This window comes from Grampus griseus (assembly GCF_964374135.1).
Source record: "Grampus griseus genome assembly, chromosome: 4".
NCBI classification, from domain to species: domain Eukaryota; kingdom Metazoa; phylum Chordata; class Mammalia; order Artiodactyla; family Delphinidae; genus Grampus; species Grampus griseus.
This window is the reverse complement of record NC_138997.1, coordinates 49701652-49723887: the sequence shown is the minus strand read 5'-3', so window position 1 is coordinate 49723887 and position 22236 is coordinate 49701652. Positions and strand designations below refer to the sequence as shown.

Sequence of the window (22236 nt, the reverse complement as noted above, 5' to 3'; positions counted from 1 at the left end):
TCTCAAACAGCATTTTAAAATCTGTTCTCATGTCAAAATGTGCCTTATTTATCTCCTAGTGGGAGATAAAGCATTCCTAGGCATATAGGCATATTCAAAACTCTAAGAGAGTGTATAGTATAGAAACTTATTTAATTCTATTTAACATGGTATTCCTCAAATTTATTTGACAAATAAACTTTTTTGAAGGGTCTGGACTTAAGTAGACAGAAATCACCTCAAATTAATATAAACCCTAAATGGAATTTTCTGGCTTATATAACTAATGAGAATTCTTGTTGAGTTCACAGAATGGAGAAGCTGCAGGACCTCAGGGCCTGGGCTGGGGACTCAGCAGTCTCTCTTTTCATCCATTTTTCTCTCCTGATTTTGTGTTTCATTTTGGGTATTGACCTCATTCTCTCCTAGTGTGGACAGTACTGTGAAAGGCCCTTTCAACAAAGAGGGGAACAACCTCAGGTGAAAGGGAAATATTGGTTTTTACACATTTGAGTATTAATTTTCCAAAATGTTTTGGTCCCTGTGTGAATGGTAACACTGTTACCAATCACTGTTTACTAAGATAGGCCATATCTAGGCCTTTTGTCCACTTAGATGGCTTGGCTAGTGGTGGGATGCCCAGTACCTACTACTTTAAAAGAAGCATTAGAAAAGCTTATTGTGAAGAGCAGAAATAATAACCATCATTCATTCATTCAACAAATATTTATTCAGCTTTTCTCCTAAGCATTAGGAATACAACACTGAACAAAAGAAATGTATATTCCTACTATTAGGGAGCCTACATTCTAGTGGGTAGTCTAGTGGGGAGATAATAAAGAAGATAAGGAAAACATGCACATGCTTGACTATAATAAATACAAAGAACTAAAAAATGAGGCAGGAAGGAGGAGCAAGAAGAATCTGTGGGGAGAGGGAGGTTGAAATTTTAACTAATGTGGCCAGGGAAATTCTGACTGATGAGGAAGTGACTTAAGTAAAGATCTGAAGGAAATGAGGGAGGAAGCCCTGCAGACATTCCATTCAGAAGCAACAGCAGGTGTAAAGGCCCTGAGGTAAGAGTGTGCCTGGCGAGTTTTAGGGAGGACTTGGAGGCTAGAGTGGGGGGTCAGGAGAAGACTGGGAAAAGATAGTAGGAAAGGAGGTCAGGGAACTGACGGGGAGCCAGATGATGCTGGGGTTGCAGCTTGTCATAAAGATATTGTCTTGCCTCTCAGTGAAATGGGGCCAACAGAGGGTTTTATCTGACTCCTGATTCGATTGCTCTGGCTGCTTTGGAGAACTGACTGGGGGGCAAGGGCAGAAGTAGATAATCCAGCCGGGAGACCAATGCCATAACCCAGGAGAGAGATGCTCGTAATGTGGACCAGGGTGGTGGCAGTGAAGATGGTGAGAAATGGTTGGATTCTGGATATACGTTGAATATAAATCCAACAGGATTTGCTGATAAGATGGACATGGGGTATGAGAGGAGGAGATATTGGGATGACAGCAAGGTTTGGGCCTGAGGAGTGGAAGAATGGAGCTGCCATTAACCAGATGAGGAAGACTCCAGGAAGAGCTAGTTTGAGGGGACTCTTAGGGGGCTTAGTTTTGGATTTGTGAACTTTGCAATGCTTATTAGACATCCAAGTAGAGATGTTATAGGACTGGAGTTCAGGGAAGAGGTCCTGGCTGAAGATATAAATTTGTGAGTCATCAGTATGTAGATGGTATTTGAAGGCATGGGACTTGATTGAGATCACCCAGGGAGTGTGTGTAGAAAGAAAAGAGCCATCAAAGGACTAAGTTCTGGGGCGCCTCAGGTGCCACACGTTTCTGTTTTAGAATAGCTATTAGTTTGTCCAAGAACACTAGTATTCCACAAACACAGTTTGAGGTATGCTGATCTAAAGGAACATATCTTTATAACTAGTTCTCTTCAGAGCACATAGAATACAGTTCCTTTAGCTGTAAAAATATACTTCTGATTTTCCAAGATGGTACAGTCATCTCAGTAAAGGTACCATAGTCCTAGTAAAGCGTTTTGTGGAAGAAAATAGTTGACTGTGGAATATTCTCTGTGTGTTGTGGGTCAGGTAGTTGCTTAGTGATAGAAGATCCAGACATAGTTAGTATGGTCTAGAATGAGCCTCTAAAACCTCTCTAACTTTCCTGGGCATTTGATGGTCTTGTGGTCTGATTTTTAGTGCTACAGAGTTCATTCCTGCCATTCAAAATATTTATTACAGCTGAATTATGTGCAAAGTAAGTGTTTAGTACCACGGGGAAGAAACTGTCCTAACCCTCAGGAAGCTCAGGAGAAAGACTTCACCTTCGGCAAACGTGTGATTCAGAAATGAATGCTCCTGGAATTGCCAAGGAGGAGCACTGAAGTAGTAGAAAGGCTTGTTCTGAGTTCTGAAGGTTTAGAAAAGGTAGAAATGAGGAAAGGACAGTTTTTGATCCTAAGTATGGGAGTCTAAGTACATAAAACAGAAGGAGATTATGATCAGATTGCTTGCCTAACTAGAGCAAAGAGTGCTGGAGAGAATTGGATTATTATAGAGCTTCTTGCACTGTGTTGGTAATGGGAGCTCTCTCCGGAAAGAGGTGGAAGAAGGTTACTCTTGCAGTGATAGTTTGTTATGCGTTTGTGTCACTTGACTGTACCCCACACTCTACTCTGTGTTACAGAGAACAATTCATTACTGTAACTTTCTTAGGCTATAATAATAATTCTGGCAATTTGATGTTTTTAGACCATTCCCGTGGCTGCTCTTTTCATATCTGTAGAACGTAAACAGATTTTTTTGAAATATTAGTATTTTTTGAAGGATTAATGGTGTAAACTTTGGAAAAGGCTTTTACTGCTAGAAGTAGTCATGTTTCTGACATCTAAAAATATATATCTTGCCTTTGCTTTATTTTTCTTTTTGGTTTCCACTAAATTATTAACCCCAACTTCCTTTTTTTTTTTTTTTTTTTTTTTGACTCACAGCTTTCTTCTTGTATGAAGTACCAAATGAAAGAATCTCATAAAAATGCTACTGAGGGTGATAGTTTGGGGGAATTAACTGTCATGGCGCTTATTTTCCCTAATTAAGAACTCTTTAAATGGAAATTGAAAATTAAATGTTACTATAATTTTTCATTACTGGGGAAAATTGGACCATGTCTCCCACTTCCCATATCAGCAATAATCCATGGCAAAAAAAGTTCACTGTTAACTTTTTGACTTGAGGGGAGAGACATTCATATTGATGATAAGTGTATCCTAGAAGTCTGTGTGTTTCATAAGGTCCTGCAAAATTCTTATCTCCATCCTTTTATGATTGTTGAGATGTTCTCCTTGAGCTTTTGGGAGATGTTTCCCACTTGCTGAAGGGTGCTTGAACAATCCTACTCTAAGTGGGAGCTGGGGAGGAGGGGAAAGGAATGTATAACAGCTACAATATAACTTTTCAAAGTGACTGTTAAGCAACGTTTACTCTCCAAGAAAACCACTTTACCCCTTTACCTTTCTCCTCAAGCTCCCATGTACATCCCACCTCCTCCTCACCATCAGATCACTCATATTTCACTGCAAAAATGTAAGTTCTCAGAAGCCCTCATCTTCACCCCACAAACTTGCCAGATCACCCCCATCTGTACTCTGCCTTCCCTAGCTGGGATTGATGAGCTCTCTGTGTTCCACCTGAAGTTAATCCCTCTACCTGTGCTGTGGACGTCATCTCAGTAGTTCACGGTTGCTTGAGCTGCTTTTGCATTTATCCCCTCTCTCCTATAGCAATAATCTGTCTCTACTAGATCATCCTCATGCACACTCCAAAGTGTTAGCATATTTCCCGTTTAAAAAATCCCCTGTTTTATGCCTTCACCTACCTCCTTAATTCTTGGCTTTTCTTGGCAGCAACATTTCTCAAAATAATTCTCTCCATTCCCTGTCTCTACTTCTTCACCTCTCATTCTTTACTGGGTAGCCTGGTGTCCACTGTAACAGCTCTTGTCAGGATCACCCAGCCCTTCCACCTTGCCAGATTCATTGGTTCCTTCTTAGTTCTCATCTTATTTGAACTTCCAGCAGGCTTTGACTCAGCAGCTGATACCCTTTCCTTATTGAGCCCTTTCTTCACCTGACAGTTGATGAAGTCCTGGTTCTCTCCCTACCTCACTGGCTGCTCTTTTTCAATGTCTTCTGCTGATATCCCCTCCCGTTCCTATAAAAGGTAGAGTAGCCCGGCGTTTAGATCTTCTCCCTCTTCTCTACACTCACACCCGAGGTTGTGTCATCCTACCCCATGGTCTTAAATACTTCTTACATGGTGGTATCTCCTGAATTGATGTCTTTCTACTCCACGTTTCCACTTGGACTTTTAGTAGGTGTGTTCCGTCTAAGACATCCAAAACTTCTTTCTGTGGCCTTCATTTCCTTTACCACCTAGTCCCCCCTAACCTCTGCAACTTCATTTGCTTCCCTTTCCTCTCCTTTTCTCCTGCAGCTCCCACCACACTTACCTACTTACTGTTCCCCTAACTGCCAAGCTCTTGCCTGTCTCAGAGGCTTTGCACTTGCTGCTCTCTTTGCCTACAGTGTTCTTTGCCCAGATCTTTGCTTGGCTTGTCCCCTCTCTCCAATGTCAAATGTATTTCTTCAGAGGCCTTCCCTGACCTCCCTGCCTAAAGCAGTACCCGCTTACGTGTTTTATTTTTCCTTCTCAGCACTTATCACTACTTTAAATCATACTTTACTTCTCCCCTGCTGGAATATGAGCTCAAGGAGGACATGTAATTAGTTGACGCATCCCTTATCCCTAAGGCTTAGATCAGTTCCTGGCTCATAGGAGACTCTCAACTCATTTATTGAGTGAATAAGTAAATGAATTGATATATATGTAAATATTGTTAAAACAATGTAAACCATGTGACTATACCCTCATGTAAACCATGTGACTCTACTCTCAATGTTTTTGAATTCAAAGTACAGAGAAATGTTTATTATGATAGAATGGTTAAACATAATAGAAGAATAGCTAGCCAGGGCTTGCTTGTTGCGTGTAGACTCATATAAAGGAAATTCTTTGAGTTCCCTTTTCTGGAAATAAGTTGTGTTTTCTTGGCTCTTCCTGTGCAGCTGAAGAATAAGTTCATGAAAAAACTGCCACGTGATGCCGAAGCCTCCAACGTGCTTGTTGGCGAGGTCAACTTCTTAGATTCTCCTTTCATTGCCTTTGTTCGGCTGCAGCAGGCCGTCATGCTGGGTGCCCTGACTGAGGTCCCTGTGCCCACAAGGTAAGCTGCTCCCTGACCCGCCGGGGTCCACAATGTGGTGATAGGGACAGCTTCTCTCCCTCAGGCTAGAGAACCAAGAGGATGAGGGTACATCCAAAGCAAGCATATTGGAAAGGTTTAACCCGAAATAATGGTTCAGTCTGATTTTCATGCTATCAGATTACTTGGCACTTGTACAGTAGTAATAATAATAACAATTATAATAATTCATTGGGCTACAGAAGAGTTTCTTATGGATTAGTCTATTTAATCCTCATAATGATTTTTTTAAAGTATAAACTATAGGTATGTGGATCTTATAGATGAAGAAAATGAGTTTGAAAGTTTAAGTAACTTCTCTAAGATCATATAGATGGTGAATGATTCAAAGGTCAGAGTTGCTTTCATTTGTTCTCTGTTTTATTAGAGAATTGGTAGTGGGTACATACATACATGCATATGCACATTATATATATAGACATGGACATGTCTATATGTATATTATATATACACATATGTAAAAATCATTTGCACACTTTACTGTTATGTGTTATGACTCATAAAGTTTTAAGAGGAAGCATATTACTCTTATTACAATCATGTACTCATTACCCTGCACAATACTTTAGAAGTCATCCTCTTTTATTTCCTTCTGTAACTGAGCCCAGTAGAGGAGTTAGGAAGCTTGACTTCCGAAGTGCAATGGGTCAATAGAAGTTAATGCTTCACTTAAACTTGTGCTTAAGAAGAGTTTAAAGAGCAGTTTATAATCTTCAGGTTGACATTAGAAAATTATCATATAAATAGGACCTTTTTTTTTGGGAGGGTGCCTCTTGTGGGTCCCAGGGGACTTTTCTTTAGGTTTCCCACATGAGCAGGAAGGGCTGTGAATGCTCAGTGACCTCAGATGATGAGTGTGATCAACCAACAAGACAAGGGGGTCGAGGTTTGTTCTGAGCCAACTTAGGAGGCAAATTAGGAGAACATTTCCTATGGCCTCCCAATTTATAGGTTACAGGCCATTCTTATCATACAGGCATTTTTACTCCATTTTTATATTTCTTAGACACCTAAAATAGGAATAATATTTGTCATATTACAATATAGGAATAATATAAGCAGTCATTGGACAAATAGCAGAGGAAAGGCGATGATCATATTCAGTTAATGGGATTATCATGATTTGTGTTTTCTGTAACTTAGCTTTTTGCTTGAAAACATTCCAGCAGACCCTTGCAGTTCTATCTGAGCAATCACCTGGCGAACAGCTAGCTGACTCAGATCGTGGCCGAAGTCCAGCTTGTGTGTCCCTATGGTTTTATTTTTGTCTCTTTGGACTAACTTTACTGGAGCTTGAAAGAAAAAAAAGTGTACCCAGAAGTGTTAAATTTCTCTTGCTTTTTCATTTTTATTATTACTTTTCTCTAGAAGCTACAAATAAAAAATATTTTAAAAGGCTTTTTGTTTAACAATAATACAAGTTCATTGAGTAGCAAGTCAGGACTATTTTTGTGTCCCTCTAATCTTCTGTTCCTGTCTGGTTCATTTTCTTCTGTACTGGAGGGTGGTACTAGTCTAGGGGTACAATCCAGCATCATTTGAATAGAAAAAAGGAGCCCAGGCAATTCAAGGGAATGTAATTCAATAATGTCATAAAGCTGTTTCAGGGCAACAATCTGAATAATATATCCTAGCGTGTTGACATTTTTCCAGGAAGTAGTCTTATCCATTTGCTGTCCTCTGAACCAGGGCAAGCTGTAATCACTGAGTAGGGAGTCTCATTAGCTTTTTTGTGTATGAGTAATATGGGGCCATTTACAATGGCTGCATCCTGTGAAATCCAATAAAGGAAATCCTACAAGGAGTGTGGTAGTCATTGTGAAGGATGCCTCTGCACTCAGCCATGTGCTTTAACATGCATGCCACCCTGTTGTCCTGCAGGGAGACCCGAGAAGTCTGTTTCTGTGCACAACTTGTAACAACGGTCATTTTTCCTTTTGAAGGTGGAGGAATGTTAGGCTCTTTGGCTTATTATTATTATAATTATTACTATTTATCATAAACAGCATTACTACCGTGCATCTTTTAGGAAATGTGGTGGTAGCTGCTCCTTTTGTGTAGAGTCCACAAGTTTCTCTATCTACTCTGCTCTTGGCTTGATCTGTTTTAGCTTTCTGCTTGCAGCTGGACTCCTACCAACTGGATGGATGTTCTCCACGTAGGGGCCCTTCTTGCCATCCATGTGAAAGCAAATAAACTCTGTCCTTTGATCTCTGGTGACTTGCTAGGATACGTTTATGATTTTCTTAGCATCTTGCAGATACTTTGCTTGCTATCATCTTACACCTGTCCATAGAGGCTGCCACTCAGCCATATATAGGGGCCACATGGAGATGAACATAATTCCCATTTTATAGTTGAGAGGTGGAGGCACAGGGACGATTCACTACCAGTGCAGACTTCTGACTCCAAGGGCAGGCTTTTAGGGAAAATCTAAGGAGATATCCAGAATGGATTGGAATAAAATACTTGAGCGTTTTCCCATGAAGAATAATCAAAGTTCCTGATCAGTTTGTCCTTTTCTGACCTTGATTTTCACATCTAAGGCAAATAGTTATTCAGGGAGCTCTAGCCCTCTAAAAAATTAGAATGCTTATTACCCCTTTATATCACTGTAAGTTAATACATATTTTATGTTATAAATAACGATCTGCCTAAAAGCAGTTATTTGTGCCTTATTGTCAAAACTATAAAAAATTGTATTAGAGGAATTGGGACGGAGGTCCTGCTAGTTCAGTTCTGTCTTGTGTGACAGTCTTCCAGTTGCTCGCTGTAATATGGTTGGTTACGGTGGGCTTGCGGTCCTCATGAATTTATTGTGGAAGGTACAGTTTAGCCACATTTTCCAAAGCCACTAAATATGAGCACTGGGTTATTTGATTCACTATTGTTTTGAAGGAAGGGAGTAAAGGACTGATACATTCTGAGTTTATTTTAGAAATAGCTGTGATATGTCAGGAAGGATGGGGGTGCACATCGTCTCTGAAAAGATTGAGTGGTTTAGGAAGGCTGGCTCTTTTTCTGATATTATGCTCTGTTTCTGCCTATAATTGTTTTGTGAATGTGAGTATAGCCCAGTGGTTCTGGACACAGATCATCTGGTACTGATTTTTGTTGTGGAGAATGCTAGAGACATCCTCCCCAGGCACAATTAGTTATATGGAAAAGCGAGCGCATAAGAGTAGAAGGGCCCCATGAAGATTCTCGAGACAACCAGGCACTATTAAAAATTCTAACTATGACTTGTTTCTAGTTTTGAGTGAATAAAAACAACTCAGCAACATAAATTATTTCCCCCAAGCCATCAACATGAGCTGTGCCATTTCAGCCACACAAATTTGATGTTTACTCTAATTTGTTAATAAAGAAAAAAAGCTTCTGTTTAAAAAAAACATCTGTCCCTTGACAAAAAACAGCTTGAGTCATGAAAGAAGTTTTCAGTACATTATAAAAGCTGAGTTTGGCAAGAGGTACTTCTATCATAAAAGTTGTAACAGCTTTTGCTTCTTTGAGGGTTAAAGAGGAGAGAACATGTTTCAGGCAGAGGGAACTTGAACTTGATGAGTTTTTCTGTGTTGTTAGTTTTCCCAGATCTCTCATCCCCATTTCAACAACGCAGTTCAAATTAGAGGCTTCTTAAGGGTCTGCTTTCCTACAGATGAAATTCTTGACCAGAGGTGACGTTTCCTGCTACTTGTAGATGCCCAGATTTCCTCTCTATATCATTTTAAGGAGATGGATTTACTGAATGGTTCCTGCCTGGAGTAATGTGAAAATTTTAACTGATATGTAATATTTTATTTCTATTTGGCACTTGATGATTTCCATTAAAGTATATATATATATAAAAAATATAAGTATATATAATATATATTATATAATATAATAATTATAATATATTTTATATACAATAATATATATGATATATAATATATTATATATATATACTTACAATAATACATAAGAGTGTGTGTGTGTGTGTGTGTGTGTATATATATATATATATATATATATAATTTTTTTAAATAAAAATCACATTACCCAGTAAAGGGGAATTGTACCTTTGTATCTAGGTTAGTAAAACACTATAGCTCTCATATGCTGGGTTTATTGCTATAATAAACGTTATGGTCACCACTGGTCTATTACTGCCATTCATTCTTTGGTACTATTTAGTAAAGAACAGAGTAAAAACTCGTAGAAAATGTATGCCCTCATCTTACAGTATTTAAGTTAGAGGATCCATTATTCTATCAGTTCTTGGACTAGTTACCCATTGTCTGCCAAAGTTTTTATTTGGGGACTGTTAATGACTGAGAGTATCTTCCTCACTTTCTAACAAGACACTATTTTGGCTTTGTTGCCATTTAGTCAACCTGATCATTAATTTATGTGTCAGTTGATAAATGTGCATTTCTATAATGTGTATTTCTAAATGTAAAATAATCATGATGGAGATACTAGGGAGAGGTAGGAAGAGGTAGAGAGTGGTTCTGGAAAGGTTTTAGATATTACGTATTACTCAGACACTAGTATTTAGATACATTGAAATAATAAAAAATGACGAGCAAAGGAAATCCGTTATCTAAAAATGTATTTAGTAAAGCATCCAGGTGTTATGTATTTTCTCTTACTGCACCACATCTGCCTTCTTCTGCCTAAAACTATGGGCTTATTGTCCTGCCTGACAGCTGGCCCTTGGTAGACAGGTAAATAGGATTGGGACATGTGACCAGCACTGTAGATGTTTCTTAATGAGATTTATATTTTACTGTAGTGGTTAAATATTTTTTTGGGGTGTTGCACTCAAATCAGTGATCCGCCCCTTCAGAAAAATGCATTGTACTGTCCATAAAAAAACACTTTATAATACTGTATGTAGTGGTATATAAATTAGGTCCAACTTCAAAAGAAGAAAAGTTCTAGTTAGAAGAACTAAAATCCAATTCTAATAATGACTTCCTTCATACTTGAACAGACTTTCGCACCTGCTGATTGCTTTTGCTGTTTCTTCTACTGTGATAACACTTGAAAGCGAGTGTACCGCTCCACTCCAGAACTGGTTTCTAAGCAAATAAATACTGAATGGTTTTATGGTTATTCTGGTATAAAATATGGGTATTCAGACTTTCAGATTTACCTTCTTCCATTCTCAATTTGTTTTTTTTTTTCTTCACTCTTTGGATTGAATTTTATGATGAAAAAAGGAACTACCTATTCAAGGGCATTTGGGAACAGACCCTAATACCTTGAAGAGTGCTTGCTATCAGTCCTTTCTTATTTAAAATGAGATATATAGGATTAAATTAGTAAAAGAATAAAATTTTACTAAGAAAAGTCCTAAGCCATTCCTGGTCCCATAAAATCTTACCGAAGTTTTCTTGTCTTCAGCTAAGTATCCACAACATCTTTCCCCAGAGTGACGTATGGAAGTCATAGTTGGATAGCTTTTCTCTGTGAAGTCACAACTCTGGTATATAGGTTGGGCAGGTATTATTAAGCAGAACCGTGTGCTGAAAAAAACAGGAGGTAAGAAGTCCTGTCTATCTACTCTGTCATTTATTAGGGACAGTCTTTGGGCTCATCCATAACTTCCTTGAACCTAGGTTTCTTCACCATTAAATGGAAATAAGATACCTGTCCTTATTGCAGAGGCTAGTAAGAGTTTAAATGATGTGTGAATGTGAAATGATTTACAGGCTTTAAAAAGCTGTGCAAACAGAGGATATGATCATTTTTATTGTCCTCATTATCTCCATGTTAGGTAAGACATGATCATAAATAAGCAAGGAAGGGATTTATCTAGTGTTGCCTTTTGTCTGTGTTTTTAAATTCATTTACTTACTGGGTTTCCTGCTCCCCAGTTGAGACATGCATCTTTGCCCTTATGATCAGTGAGGGATTCCTTCCAACATGATAAGGGGTGAACTTAAGTGGAGATAAGCTCATTATTGCGAGTTTCAGGACCTGCTTGCTATGGAACAGTGCTTTGTGCATTATCCAGAAAACAAGTTTGGAAAAGAAACTTGTTGACGCCCATGAAAGAATTTTAGCTGTGCATGGTGCTTTATTTTGAATTTCTCTCATATTTTTCTTTCTTTGCTTTGGCTGTCAGCATGTGGCTTACTTGTAGAAGACTTGGTTTTTGCTGACTCCCAGCCACTTCTGAGTAGAAATATTTCTTAAAAATATGGAGAGGATCATTTGTCATCATCCATATTGGGTAAAGAAACGTCAGAGAAATCTGAAGATGTACTAAGTCTTTCTCGTTATTGTGCTTAATGGGTTTTCTCCAAAGATTCTGAGAGTCAGAAGAAAGGGAGAGAGAGAAGAAAGTTTAGAAAAGAAAGATTAAATGACTCATAAAGTGAACCTTTCCTTCTCTGTGAAGAAGCTTCTCAGGTTTCCATGCTAAATTCTCCCTTGCTTCCAAATAAATGAAAAACAGTTTGTGTTTCACAACAGCGTGAAAGAGTATCTTTCATATTAGCAAGAATATTACCTTTGTTTTAAAGGTGAATTCTAGACCTAACCGTTTTATGAATTAGGGTAAATGTGTCTCAGTGTTATGTGTGTTGAGTTTGATGAAATGTGTGTTATAGCCTTTGCTTCTTTCCTCTTCCATTAGGTTCTTGTTCATTCTCTTAGGTCCTAAGGGGAAAGCCAAGTCCTACCATGAGATTGGCAGAGCCATTGCCACCTTGATGTCTGATGAGGTAGGGAATCGGGAAGATGGTGATCTGTGAATGTCCTACTTGTGTTTTCATACTGTGAGTTGGCTGTCACAATTTATTCAGTTAGAATTATGTAGTTACCAACCTTCTTAAAACATGAGGTACAGTCGTTCATGCAAATGAGCTGACATCTGCATTTGATAGTTTTCAAAAAATAAATTTTATGTTAGAATAAGTCATATTTTCCTTTCTTCCTCTAAACTGAGCTATGTTAAATATTATTTAAAAGGTTCAAGACACTGTATTAACTTAATCTCTTAAAGTGTTTAATATATTAATTCTGGAAACTCGTGTCCATATACTGTGTTGTTTCAGAAATGATGGGTTCTATAAAATAATGCATAATAAAATGGATAATGCATTTTTTCCCTTAGGTATCAGAAAGTACCTGTTTTTGTGGTTTTCTTATCTTGTGGGAAGGAATGATACATATACTAAAATGCATTAGCAACTGTTACTGCAGAGCATCTAGTACGTTGGAATTATGACCATACTCTCCTAATAGCTTGAATGTCATTACACACATTGTAGACATGACGAAACTCCAAACTGGTCTCATAGGAGGAGAAATACCATGAGAATATAGGAGCACTAATTTCTGCTTTTGCATCTTTGTAGCTTACTATTTTCCCGAATGTTTTGTTTTTGCTTCATTGCTTGATATGTTAGCTTCTCCGTGTGTTAAGTGGAGAATAGAGCATTTAGCTATGGCAAGTTCTATATAGTGATTACCAGATGGTTACTTAATCTGAGAGCATTGATGAATAGCAATGCTGTTTTTTTCCCCTTGAGGCAACTAAGCATCTCAGTGGGTTCTTTCATTTATTTTTGCATATTTATGATTTCTTTAAAAAAATGATTCCTCCAAAGATGTATCAATTAGAAATGTTTTAGGCTGCAAATGACAGAAAATTTGACTTATTGTGACTTAAACAATTTAGGTTTTATTTTGTTCACATATGAGGAAATTTGGAGGTAGGTGGTTGCTGGAGTTGGTTTAATTTAACTGCTTAATGATAAAATCAAGTGCCAAGGCTCTTGCTTTGTGGTCTTAAGATGGCTACTACCGTCAACTCCAGTCACGTCATCTGTATGCAAGGCAGGAGGAAGGAGGAAGGGAAGTGTTAGCTGTGTCTGTCTCTTTTAACAGGTATTCAAAAGCTATCCCCCATCCCCCTTCTTTTTTAATCTCATGGGTCAGAATTGCCCATCCTTATCGTCAGGGTAGGCTGGGAAAATGATGACTTTCCAGCCTCTACTAAGGGAAGTAGCAAGAGAAAATAAGGCTGTGGCCAATTGTGTCCACTACAGATGATATGCTGGCACTTTGTATTGCCCTCCCCTCAACCCCACAACCCCCAGACCATTGGTGTTTGCTTGGTAGCTTTTAAAAATTCTAATTGAGGAGAAGAGTCTTAGTAGCGATCTTTAAGAACAGGTAAGGGTATCAAATAAGGGCCATCTTCTCTCCTGGAGACTAAAGAATTTGACTTAGCGAGGTATGAAAGTCTTAGGTTATGTGTAAAGGACTTTCAGATCATCAGCCAGGTTAGAGAAATGGAGCGATTGACAAAGAGGATTATGGACGTCTGGAGGCTCCTTCTTTGGATATTTGCATAAAAGACATAGAACATTTGCTGCCTTGGATGGTTTAGTTATTGCCTTGCTAAAAGATAGACAGATGATCACCTACTTAAAGCCCTTTGCTTTAACACACATTATTTGTGTGTTTGAGAGCTGCAGTGTCTGAGTCTTAACTCAGTCTTAACAATCAGCTTGAACTTACCCTTCTTGAATTATAAGCAATGGTTTGGCGCAGTAGTTTTTATTTTGGGGAATGATCTTCAGTATATTTCTCTAAACCATTTTCATCTGGCTTCCATCACAACTATGTCAGTAATGGTGCATACTAGTGGGAGACGAAAGGCAATGTCGTTTTATGGTATTGATAGAAAAAATCATATAAAAGAAACACAGCTGTGTTCTCATGCCTCTACCTATATTCTTTGGGTTCATAATCTGAATACCAAAATATTTTGGGGTAAGCTGAACAGTAGCAAATATGGGGCTATGGTTATAGTAATGTTAAAGTGGATTATGGATTGCATTCTTCAGGCTCTACATGATGTGAGGCATGTGGAGAGCTCTCTTGTTGGATCAGCACATCTCTTTTTATTCTTTAGGTGTTCCATGACATCGCTTATAAAGCAAAAGATAGGCAGGACCTGATTGCTGGCATTGACGAGTTCCTAGATGAAGTCATTGTCCTTCCACCCGGGGAATGGGATCCAGCGATCAGGATAGAGCCCCCTAAGAGTCTTCCATCATCTGACAAAAGGTAAAATTTTCAGGCCATTGGGAGTTTTCATCCTTGAGAAGGAGGTTGTGTTTAGAAAAGGAAAGAGGTTCAGCCAACTGCCCTAAGATTTTCAGGTTTCCATTCAACTTGAGGTATTATCTCAAATGAATCACACATGTGCCTTGGTTTGACATTTCCTTGACACGGATAAAATGAATGTTATATGTTGTGATTAGTGATGACAAATTAGAGATCTCAGATTATGATATTGGAATACATTGTAGAGATTTTTTCGGGTTGTTTCGGGGACTCCTTGTACATGTGGAAAGATTCGTTTACTCAAGATGACTCCCTGTAGATTTAAGAGGTTAAGAAATTGGATGAGATAATTGAGGAGAAGCCATTTTCTAGAAATCTGTGTTTTTCCAGGTGAAACAATTTCCCTCTTATACAACATACAAGTTATTCAACTTTCTGTTCATCCACTCATTTGTCTTGGCTCTCAACAGAACATTTCAAAAGTTGTTTGTTAGGATGGCAGCCGGAAATAATTATCTTTCTCCCAAAGGGTTTTCGGTCCATCTCTTTATCAGCTAGTGCAGGACCCAGGTAAGAGGCAGGTGAATGAAATAAACTAATCTTTTCTTGGGCTCTCTTGTCTTGCTTAGAAAGAATATGTACTCAGGTGGAGAAAATGTTCAGATGAACGGGGACACGCCCCATGATGGAGGCCATGGAGGAGGAGGACACGCGGATTGTGAGGAATTACAGCGCACTGGAAGGTAACTTATGGATTTGTCTGTCGTTCATGATGAGGTTCTCTTCCGATCTGAATTTACCTTCATCTTTCTGTCAGCATTTTATTCACCTGTTTGTACTTTTGTTTGGTCAGCCAGCACGCATTTATGGTGTATCTGTTAGTCACAGGCACTTGGGATGCAGCAGTGAATGAAAGAAAAACCCCTTTCCTTATGGGTCTTACCTTGTAGTGGTAGGAGACAAACAATGAGCAAATAACGAAATGTGGATCTGGTTTTATGGGGCAAAATAAAGCAGAAGTAGGGAGTTTCTGTGATGAGAGAAAGGTATTAGATATTACCATGAGTGAGGGGTGTTAGAGAGAAAGAGAACTCGTGGGTGAGTGTTGCAGGGAGACTGAGTATTGTGCCAGTCTTCCCCACTTGGCTTTCATGATTCCCTCTCTCCCAGGTACATTTACTCAGAAGTGGGTAACATGTTACAGAAATGAGTAACTCCCAGGCTACCATCTCCTGGGCCTGCAGTGGGGAATTCAGGTTTCCCAGATCGCTTTGGTTAAATCTCTTTACATTAGGATTTCCTTCATGGTTAGGTTCTCCATTTCATTGTGGGTTAACTATAGTTTTAAGTGGGATACTCTTTATGAAGATATGGCTTTTTAAAAACACTGCAGATTTTTTGAAAACACAAAAGTAAGTCATTTTAATATGCAGTCGAATCTGAATGAAATTATGTTATTTTCTTCCCCTGATGACCCACTTGGGTTTCTCTCCCAAATTAAGAGGACATTATTTCTCTCCTCTTCCATCTTAAAGAATAGAGAGTAGGGGCTTCCCTGGTGGCGCAGTGGTTGAGAGTCTGCCTGCCGATGCAGGGGAAACGGGTTCGTGCCCAGGTCCGGGAAGATCCCACATGCTGCAGAGCGGCTGGGCCCGTGAGCCATGGCCGCTGAGCCTGCGCGTCCGGAACCTGTGCTCCGCAACGGGAGAGGCCACAACAGTGAGAGGCCCGCGTACCACAAAAGAAAAAAAAAGAATAGAGAGTAGAACCTTCTCTTTCCCCCATTTTTTTTTTTTCTGACTAGTTCTTTACAACCTATTTCCATTAGGAATATACTTTTCCTTTTATACAGATATAATTTTGGGGATTTAACTTTTTAATTTAATCAGACTGTTATTTCCTTCTTCCATATTTTACGTTCCCTAAATGTATTGCATGTCTGCAGCATGCCTGGTACCATGCACAGCCCTGTGCGTACCAAGAAAACTGAAGCAGGGCACTGACTGCAGCTAAGATAGACAGACAGGCAATCCTGAGAAAACGTGATAGCCCTTAGTGAATGTCTGAACTATGAATGGAGGGTCAAGACCTCAGAGGGCTGTTGAGCTCTGAGGGAGGGCATCATAGGCAGAAGGCACAGCATGGGAAAGGCTGAGCGAGGTTTGGTTCGGGGTGGGTGGGGGAGTGAGTTGACAGATGCTTGAGTCAGCTGGCTTGCTGATGAATGTGATGGGTCTCAGCTTGGGATGCTCTTCCATGACACACCTGCATGGTTTCCTTCCTTAATTCCTTCCAATCCTCACCCCAAAGTCACTTGCTTGGGAGGCCTGATCTGCCCACTCTAAGTTTCAGGCATAGCACTCTAGCACTTAATAACCTGCTTCCCCACTTAATTTTTTCTTTGATGTTTTAGCACCATGCATTTTACTTATTTTGTTTCCCCCACGCAGAAAGTAACTCCATGAGGGTGGGTATTTTTTTTCCTGTGTTGTTCACTGCTGTTTTTCCAGCACCCAGAATAATGCTGGGCATGTCACAGATGCCCAATAAACATTTGTGGAGTGAATGAATGAGTGAATGAATGAATGAGGCTGGAAGGGAAGCTATGACAAGATTATAAAGGGCCTTATATGATCTGCTCACATGTTTGGATGTTTTTCTTCAGACAGTGAGAAATTTAATTCATCTACACAGTTCATTCTCATCTAAAGACCAACTGTCTAGTCTTTAGGGAACGTGATGCCTAATTTGGTGACCAAAAAAGAGACAGAAGAAGGTTTATTATTCACAGTCTTCTGGTTTTATCTTAAGTAGTTGAAGAGTATCTTCTAATTCAAACATTTTAAATACAAATTCTTTGTGGTTAAATTATCTCTAAGTTATCTCTTGGTTAATTTGATGGTAATTTATTTTATGTTGTCACGTGTTTGCTTTCTCCCTATGCAGGTTCTGTGGTGGACTAATTAAGGACATAAAGAGGAAAGCACCATTTTTTGCCAGTGATTTTTATGATGCTTTAAATATTCAGGCTCTTTCAGCAATTCTCTTCATTTATCTGGCAACAGTAACTAATGCTATCACTTTTGGAGGACTGCTTGGGGATGCCACTGACAACATGCAGGTGGGTTTGGTTTGGGGAAAGACACAAATAGTACAGCCCAGATTGCCTTCCTCACCCCTACAGCTCAGCTAGAAGCAGATGGCCTTTCCGTTACTCAGCATGATTTTCTTTCTTTTGCTAGATGCTGCATTTTACTTTGCTTCTGGCCTGCTGCTGTATTTCCAGCATTTTAGTAATTACAAAAATAGCTTGATGAAATCTGGCTTGAGTCACAAGTGGGGAAAAGAAGGGAAGGAAATGAGATACACAATTCTGTTTGGGCAAAAGCGTATCAGCTGCTTTAGTTTTGTGCTGGGTATAAGGTTAAGATCTTCTATTACCTTGAATGTGTGGACCATACTATTAAACTTGATGATATATCAAGTTTTGGGGAATGCCTGGTTAGCTTCCTTTATCATGTGAGCAAGCGATTGAGTGATTTGCTCAAGATTGGATTTACATCTCTATCGGTAGAGCTCAGCTTTAAGGAATAAAAGCTAGGTGTTGATTTTCCTATTCCTGAATCTGCCTCTCATTAAGCTGTGTAGACTCTAGCTTAACTTATTTTGTATAAACCACAATTTGTTGGTTACTTTGCAGGTGGCATTCACCCTCCTTTTGCATCAATAATAGCTGAAGCTTTAGTTATAGAGAAGATATTTTAAATTCCCATAATCAGAAAAATATGGACAAAACTTCTCTTAGTTGATCCAGTCATTAGGGAAAAATAGGTATTGTGCTAGGTGCTGAGTGAGTAGCGAGTGAAGCTGAAAACAACCGGATTCAAGCCCTTTTCAAACTCTGTCCTTCTATGTTACTACTTATTACTGTTTAACCTATGTGACATTCATAAGTTCTGCCAACCAGCTTATTTTTTTTAAAAAATACAGCTGATTCCAAAGGATTGCTTTTCTTCTACTTCTCTTTTCTCCCCTGGGCACATTCATGTTTTAGATTTCTGCTTAAACACAAAATTAAGATGGAGACTCTCTATGACATCTATGTTGACCCAAGCAAAAAGGGAGACATTACTTTAAACAATTGTACTTCGTCTGTTAAGAGAGCTTTTATCTTTTAGCCTTTATCTACTGCTGTAAAGCATGGTACCCCTAAATCCAAGGCTTCAAACAACCATTTTATTATTCTCTCTCATGTTTTTGGTGGTTGGTGGACTCAGGTGGGTAGTTCTCTTGGGTCTTCATAGACTTGTGAGTGAGATGGCAGCTGAGATTGGCGTTGCCTGAGGACTTCTTTAGTCACATGACTGGTGCCTAGGCTGGGAAGTCTGGTAGTTGGGGACTGAGGGCTCCCCACATGACTTTTACTAGTTCCCATGTGAATGTGCACTCAGGATTCCTTCATTTTCTGATTTTCAAAGAGAGGTTGAAAATTCAATTGCTTACATGAAATCTGGTGATTCTTAAATATTAGCAACTGATTAACATTTTAAAAGTTACATTGTTCTGCCCAGAAAGCACATTCCCCAGGCATGGGGAATCGAAACCAAGCATGGTAGGACACAGAGATGAAGAGAGTGTTTCCCCCTTTTATTCCTCATTCATAAGACAAGAATGAATAAATTAAATTGTCACAGTGTTGTCAGAATGGTATTTTTTATAAAATCTGATCTGTATTCAAATTGGGCAGCTATTCTTCATCTAAATGAGAGCATAATGATAACTAAAGCACATCATTCAAGAGAACAAATGGAAAAGAAAGCACGGGAGAAGCACCTCGAGGCCAGCATGGAGATGATAATACAGGCAGCCTCACATAAAGAAAATCAGACCTTCCTCCCCACAGATACATCAGAAATACATCTAAACGTGCAACTGCTCCTATAGTACACCCACTGAACGCTGGCAGAAGACCTCAAACCTCCCAAAAGGCAAGAAACTCACCATGTACCTGGCCATGTAGATGAAAGGCTCTTGGTGCTCCAGCCAGGAGTCAGTGCTGTGCCTCTGAGGTGGGGGAGCCAACTTCAGGACACTGGTCCACAAGAAACCTCCCAGCTCCACGTAATATCAAACAGCGAATATCTCCCAGAGATCTCCATCTCAACACCAACACCCAGCTTCATTCAACAACCAGCAAGCTACAGTGCTGGACACCCTATGCAAAACAGCTAGCAAGACAGGAACACAGCCCCATCCATTAGCAAAGAGGCTGCCTAAAATCATAATAAGGCCACAGACACCCCAAAACACACCACCAGACATGGACCCACCCACCAGAAAGACAAGGTCCACCACCATCCACCAGAAGACAGGCAATAGTCCCCTCCACCAGGAAGCCTACACAAGCCACTGAACCAGCCTTACCCACTGGGGACAGACAGAAAAAAACAACGGGAACTACGAATGTGCAGCCAGTGAAAAGGGGACCCCAAACACAGTAAGATAAGCAAAATGAGAAGACAGAGAAACACACAGCAGATGAAGGAGCAAGGTAAAAACCCACCAGACCTAACAAATGAAGAGGCAATAGGCAGTCTACCTGAAAAAGAATTCAGGATAATGATAGTAAAGATGATCCAAAATCTTGGAAATAGAATAGAGAAAATGCAAGAAACACTTAACAAGGACCTAGAAGAACTAAAGAGGAGACAAGCAACAGTGAACAACACAATAAATGAAATTAAAAATACTCTAGAAGGGATCAATAGCAGAATAACTGAGGCAGAAGAACGGATAAGTGACCTGGAAGATAAAATAGTGGAAATAACTACTGCAGAGCAGAATAAAGAAGAAAGAATGAAAAGAACTGAGGACAGTCTCAGAGTCCTCTGGGACAACATTAAAAGCACCAACATTCGAATTATAGGGGTCCCAGAAGAAGAAGAGAAAACGAAAGGGACTGAGAAAATATTTGAAGAGATTAGAGTTGAAAACTTCCCTAATTCGGGAAAGGAAATAGTTAATCAAGTCCAGGAAGCACAGAGAGTCCAATATAGGATAAATTCAAGGAGAAACACGCCAAGATACCTATTAATCAAACTATCAAAAATTAAATAAAAAGAAAACATATTAAAAGCAGCAAGGGAAAAACAACAAATAAAACACAAGGGAATCTCCATAGGGTTAACAGCTGATCTTTCAGCAGAAACTCTGCAAGCCAGAAGGGAGTGGCAGGACATATATATATATATATATATATATATATATATATATATATATTTTGCCAGTACATGGGCCTCTCACTGTTGTGGGCTATCCCGCTGCAGAGCACAGGCGCCGGACGTGCAGGCTCAGCGGCCATGGCTCACGGGCTTAGTCGCTCCGCGGCATGTGGGATCTTCCCGGACTGGGGCACAAGCCCATGTCCCCTGCATTGGCAGGCGGACTCTCAACCACTGGGCCACCAGGGAAGCCCCAAGGCAGGACATATTAAAAGTGATGAAGAAGAAAAACCTACAACCAAGATTACTCTACCCAGCAAGGATCTCATTCAGATTTGATGGAGAAATTAAAACCTTTACAGACACGCAAAAGCTGAGTTCAGCACCACCAAACCAGCTTTACAACAAATGCTAAAGGAACTTCTCTAGGCAAGAAACACAAGAGAAGGAAAAGACCTACGATAACAAACCCAAAACAATTAAGAAAATGGGAATAGGAACGTAGGTATTGGTAATTACCTTAAATGTAAATGGATTAAATGCTCCCACCAAAAGACACAGACTGGCTGAATGGATATAAAAACAAGACCTGTATATATGCTGTCTACAAGAGACCCACTTCAGACCTAGGGACGCATACAGACAGAAAGTCAGGGGATGGAAAAAGATATTCCATGCAAATGGAAATCAAAAGAAAGCTAGAGTAGCAATTCTCATATCAGGCAAAATAGACTTTAAAATAAAGACTATTACAAGAGACAAGGAAGGACACTACATAATGATCAAGGGATTGATCCAAGAAAATATAACAATTGTAAATATTTATGCACCCAGCATAGGAGCACCTCAATACATAAGGCAAATACTAACAGCCATAAAAGGGGAAATTGACAGTAACACAGTCATAGTAGGGGACTTTAACACCCCACTTTCACCAATGGACAGATCATCCAAAAAGAAAATAAATAAGGAAACACAAGCTTTAAATGATACATTAAACAAGATGGACTTAATTGCTATTTATAGGACATTCCATCCAAAAACAACAGAATACACATTTTTCTCAAGTGCTCATGGAACATTCTCCAGGATAGATCGTACCTTGGGTCACAAATCAAGCCTTGGTAAATTTAAGAAAATTGAAATTGTATCAAGTATCTTTTCTGACCACAACGCTATGAGACTAGATATCAATTATAGGAAAAGATCTGTAAAAAACACAAACACATGGAGGCTAAACAATACACTACTTAATAACGAAGTGATCACTGAAGAAATCAAAGAGGAAATCAAAAAATACCTATAAACAAATGACAATGGAGACACGATGACACAAAACCTATGGGACGCAGCAAAAGCAGTTCTAAGAGGGAAGTTTATAACAATACAGTCCTACCTTAAGAAACAGGAAAATCTCAAACAACCTAACCTTGCACCTAAAGCAATTAGAGAAAGAACAAAAAAACCCCAAAGTTAGCAGAAGAAATCATAAAGATCAGATCAGAAATAAATGATAAATAAATGAAGGAAACAATAGCAAAGATCAGTAAAACTAAATGCTGGCTCTTTGAGAAGATAAACAAAATTGATAAACCATTAGCCAGACTCATGAAGAAAAAAAGGGAGAAGACTC

The 22236-nt window shown here is 39.2% G+C and overlaps 1 protein-coding gene across 4 annotated transcripts in view; it reads left to right on the top strand.

Annotated features, from left to right (window-relative positions):
- The window catches only part of SLC4A4 (solute carrier family 4 member 4), a 353776-nt gene that overhangs the window by 229697 nt on the left and 101843 nt on the right, over positions 1 to 22236 (top strand). For all 4 annotated transcript variants that reach the window (XM_082653633.1, XM_082653632.1, XM_082653631.1 and 1 more), the window contains exons 8-12: positions 5114 to 5271; positions 11939 to 12026; positions 14228 to 14382; positions 15012 to 15125; positions 17329 to 17503. In XM_082653633.1, the coding sequence (XP_082509759.1) occupies positions 5114 to 5271; positions 11939 to 12026; positions 14228 to 14382; positions 15012 to 15125; positions 17329 to 17503 (690 nt within the window). The remainder of the gene's footprint in view (positions 1 to 5113; positions 5272 to 11938; positions 12027 to 14227; positions 14383 to 15011; positions 15126 to 17328; positions 17504 to 22236) is intronic.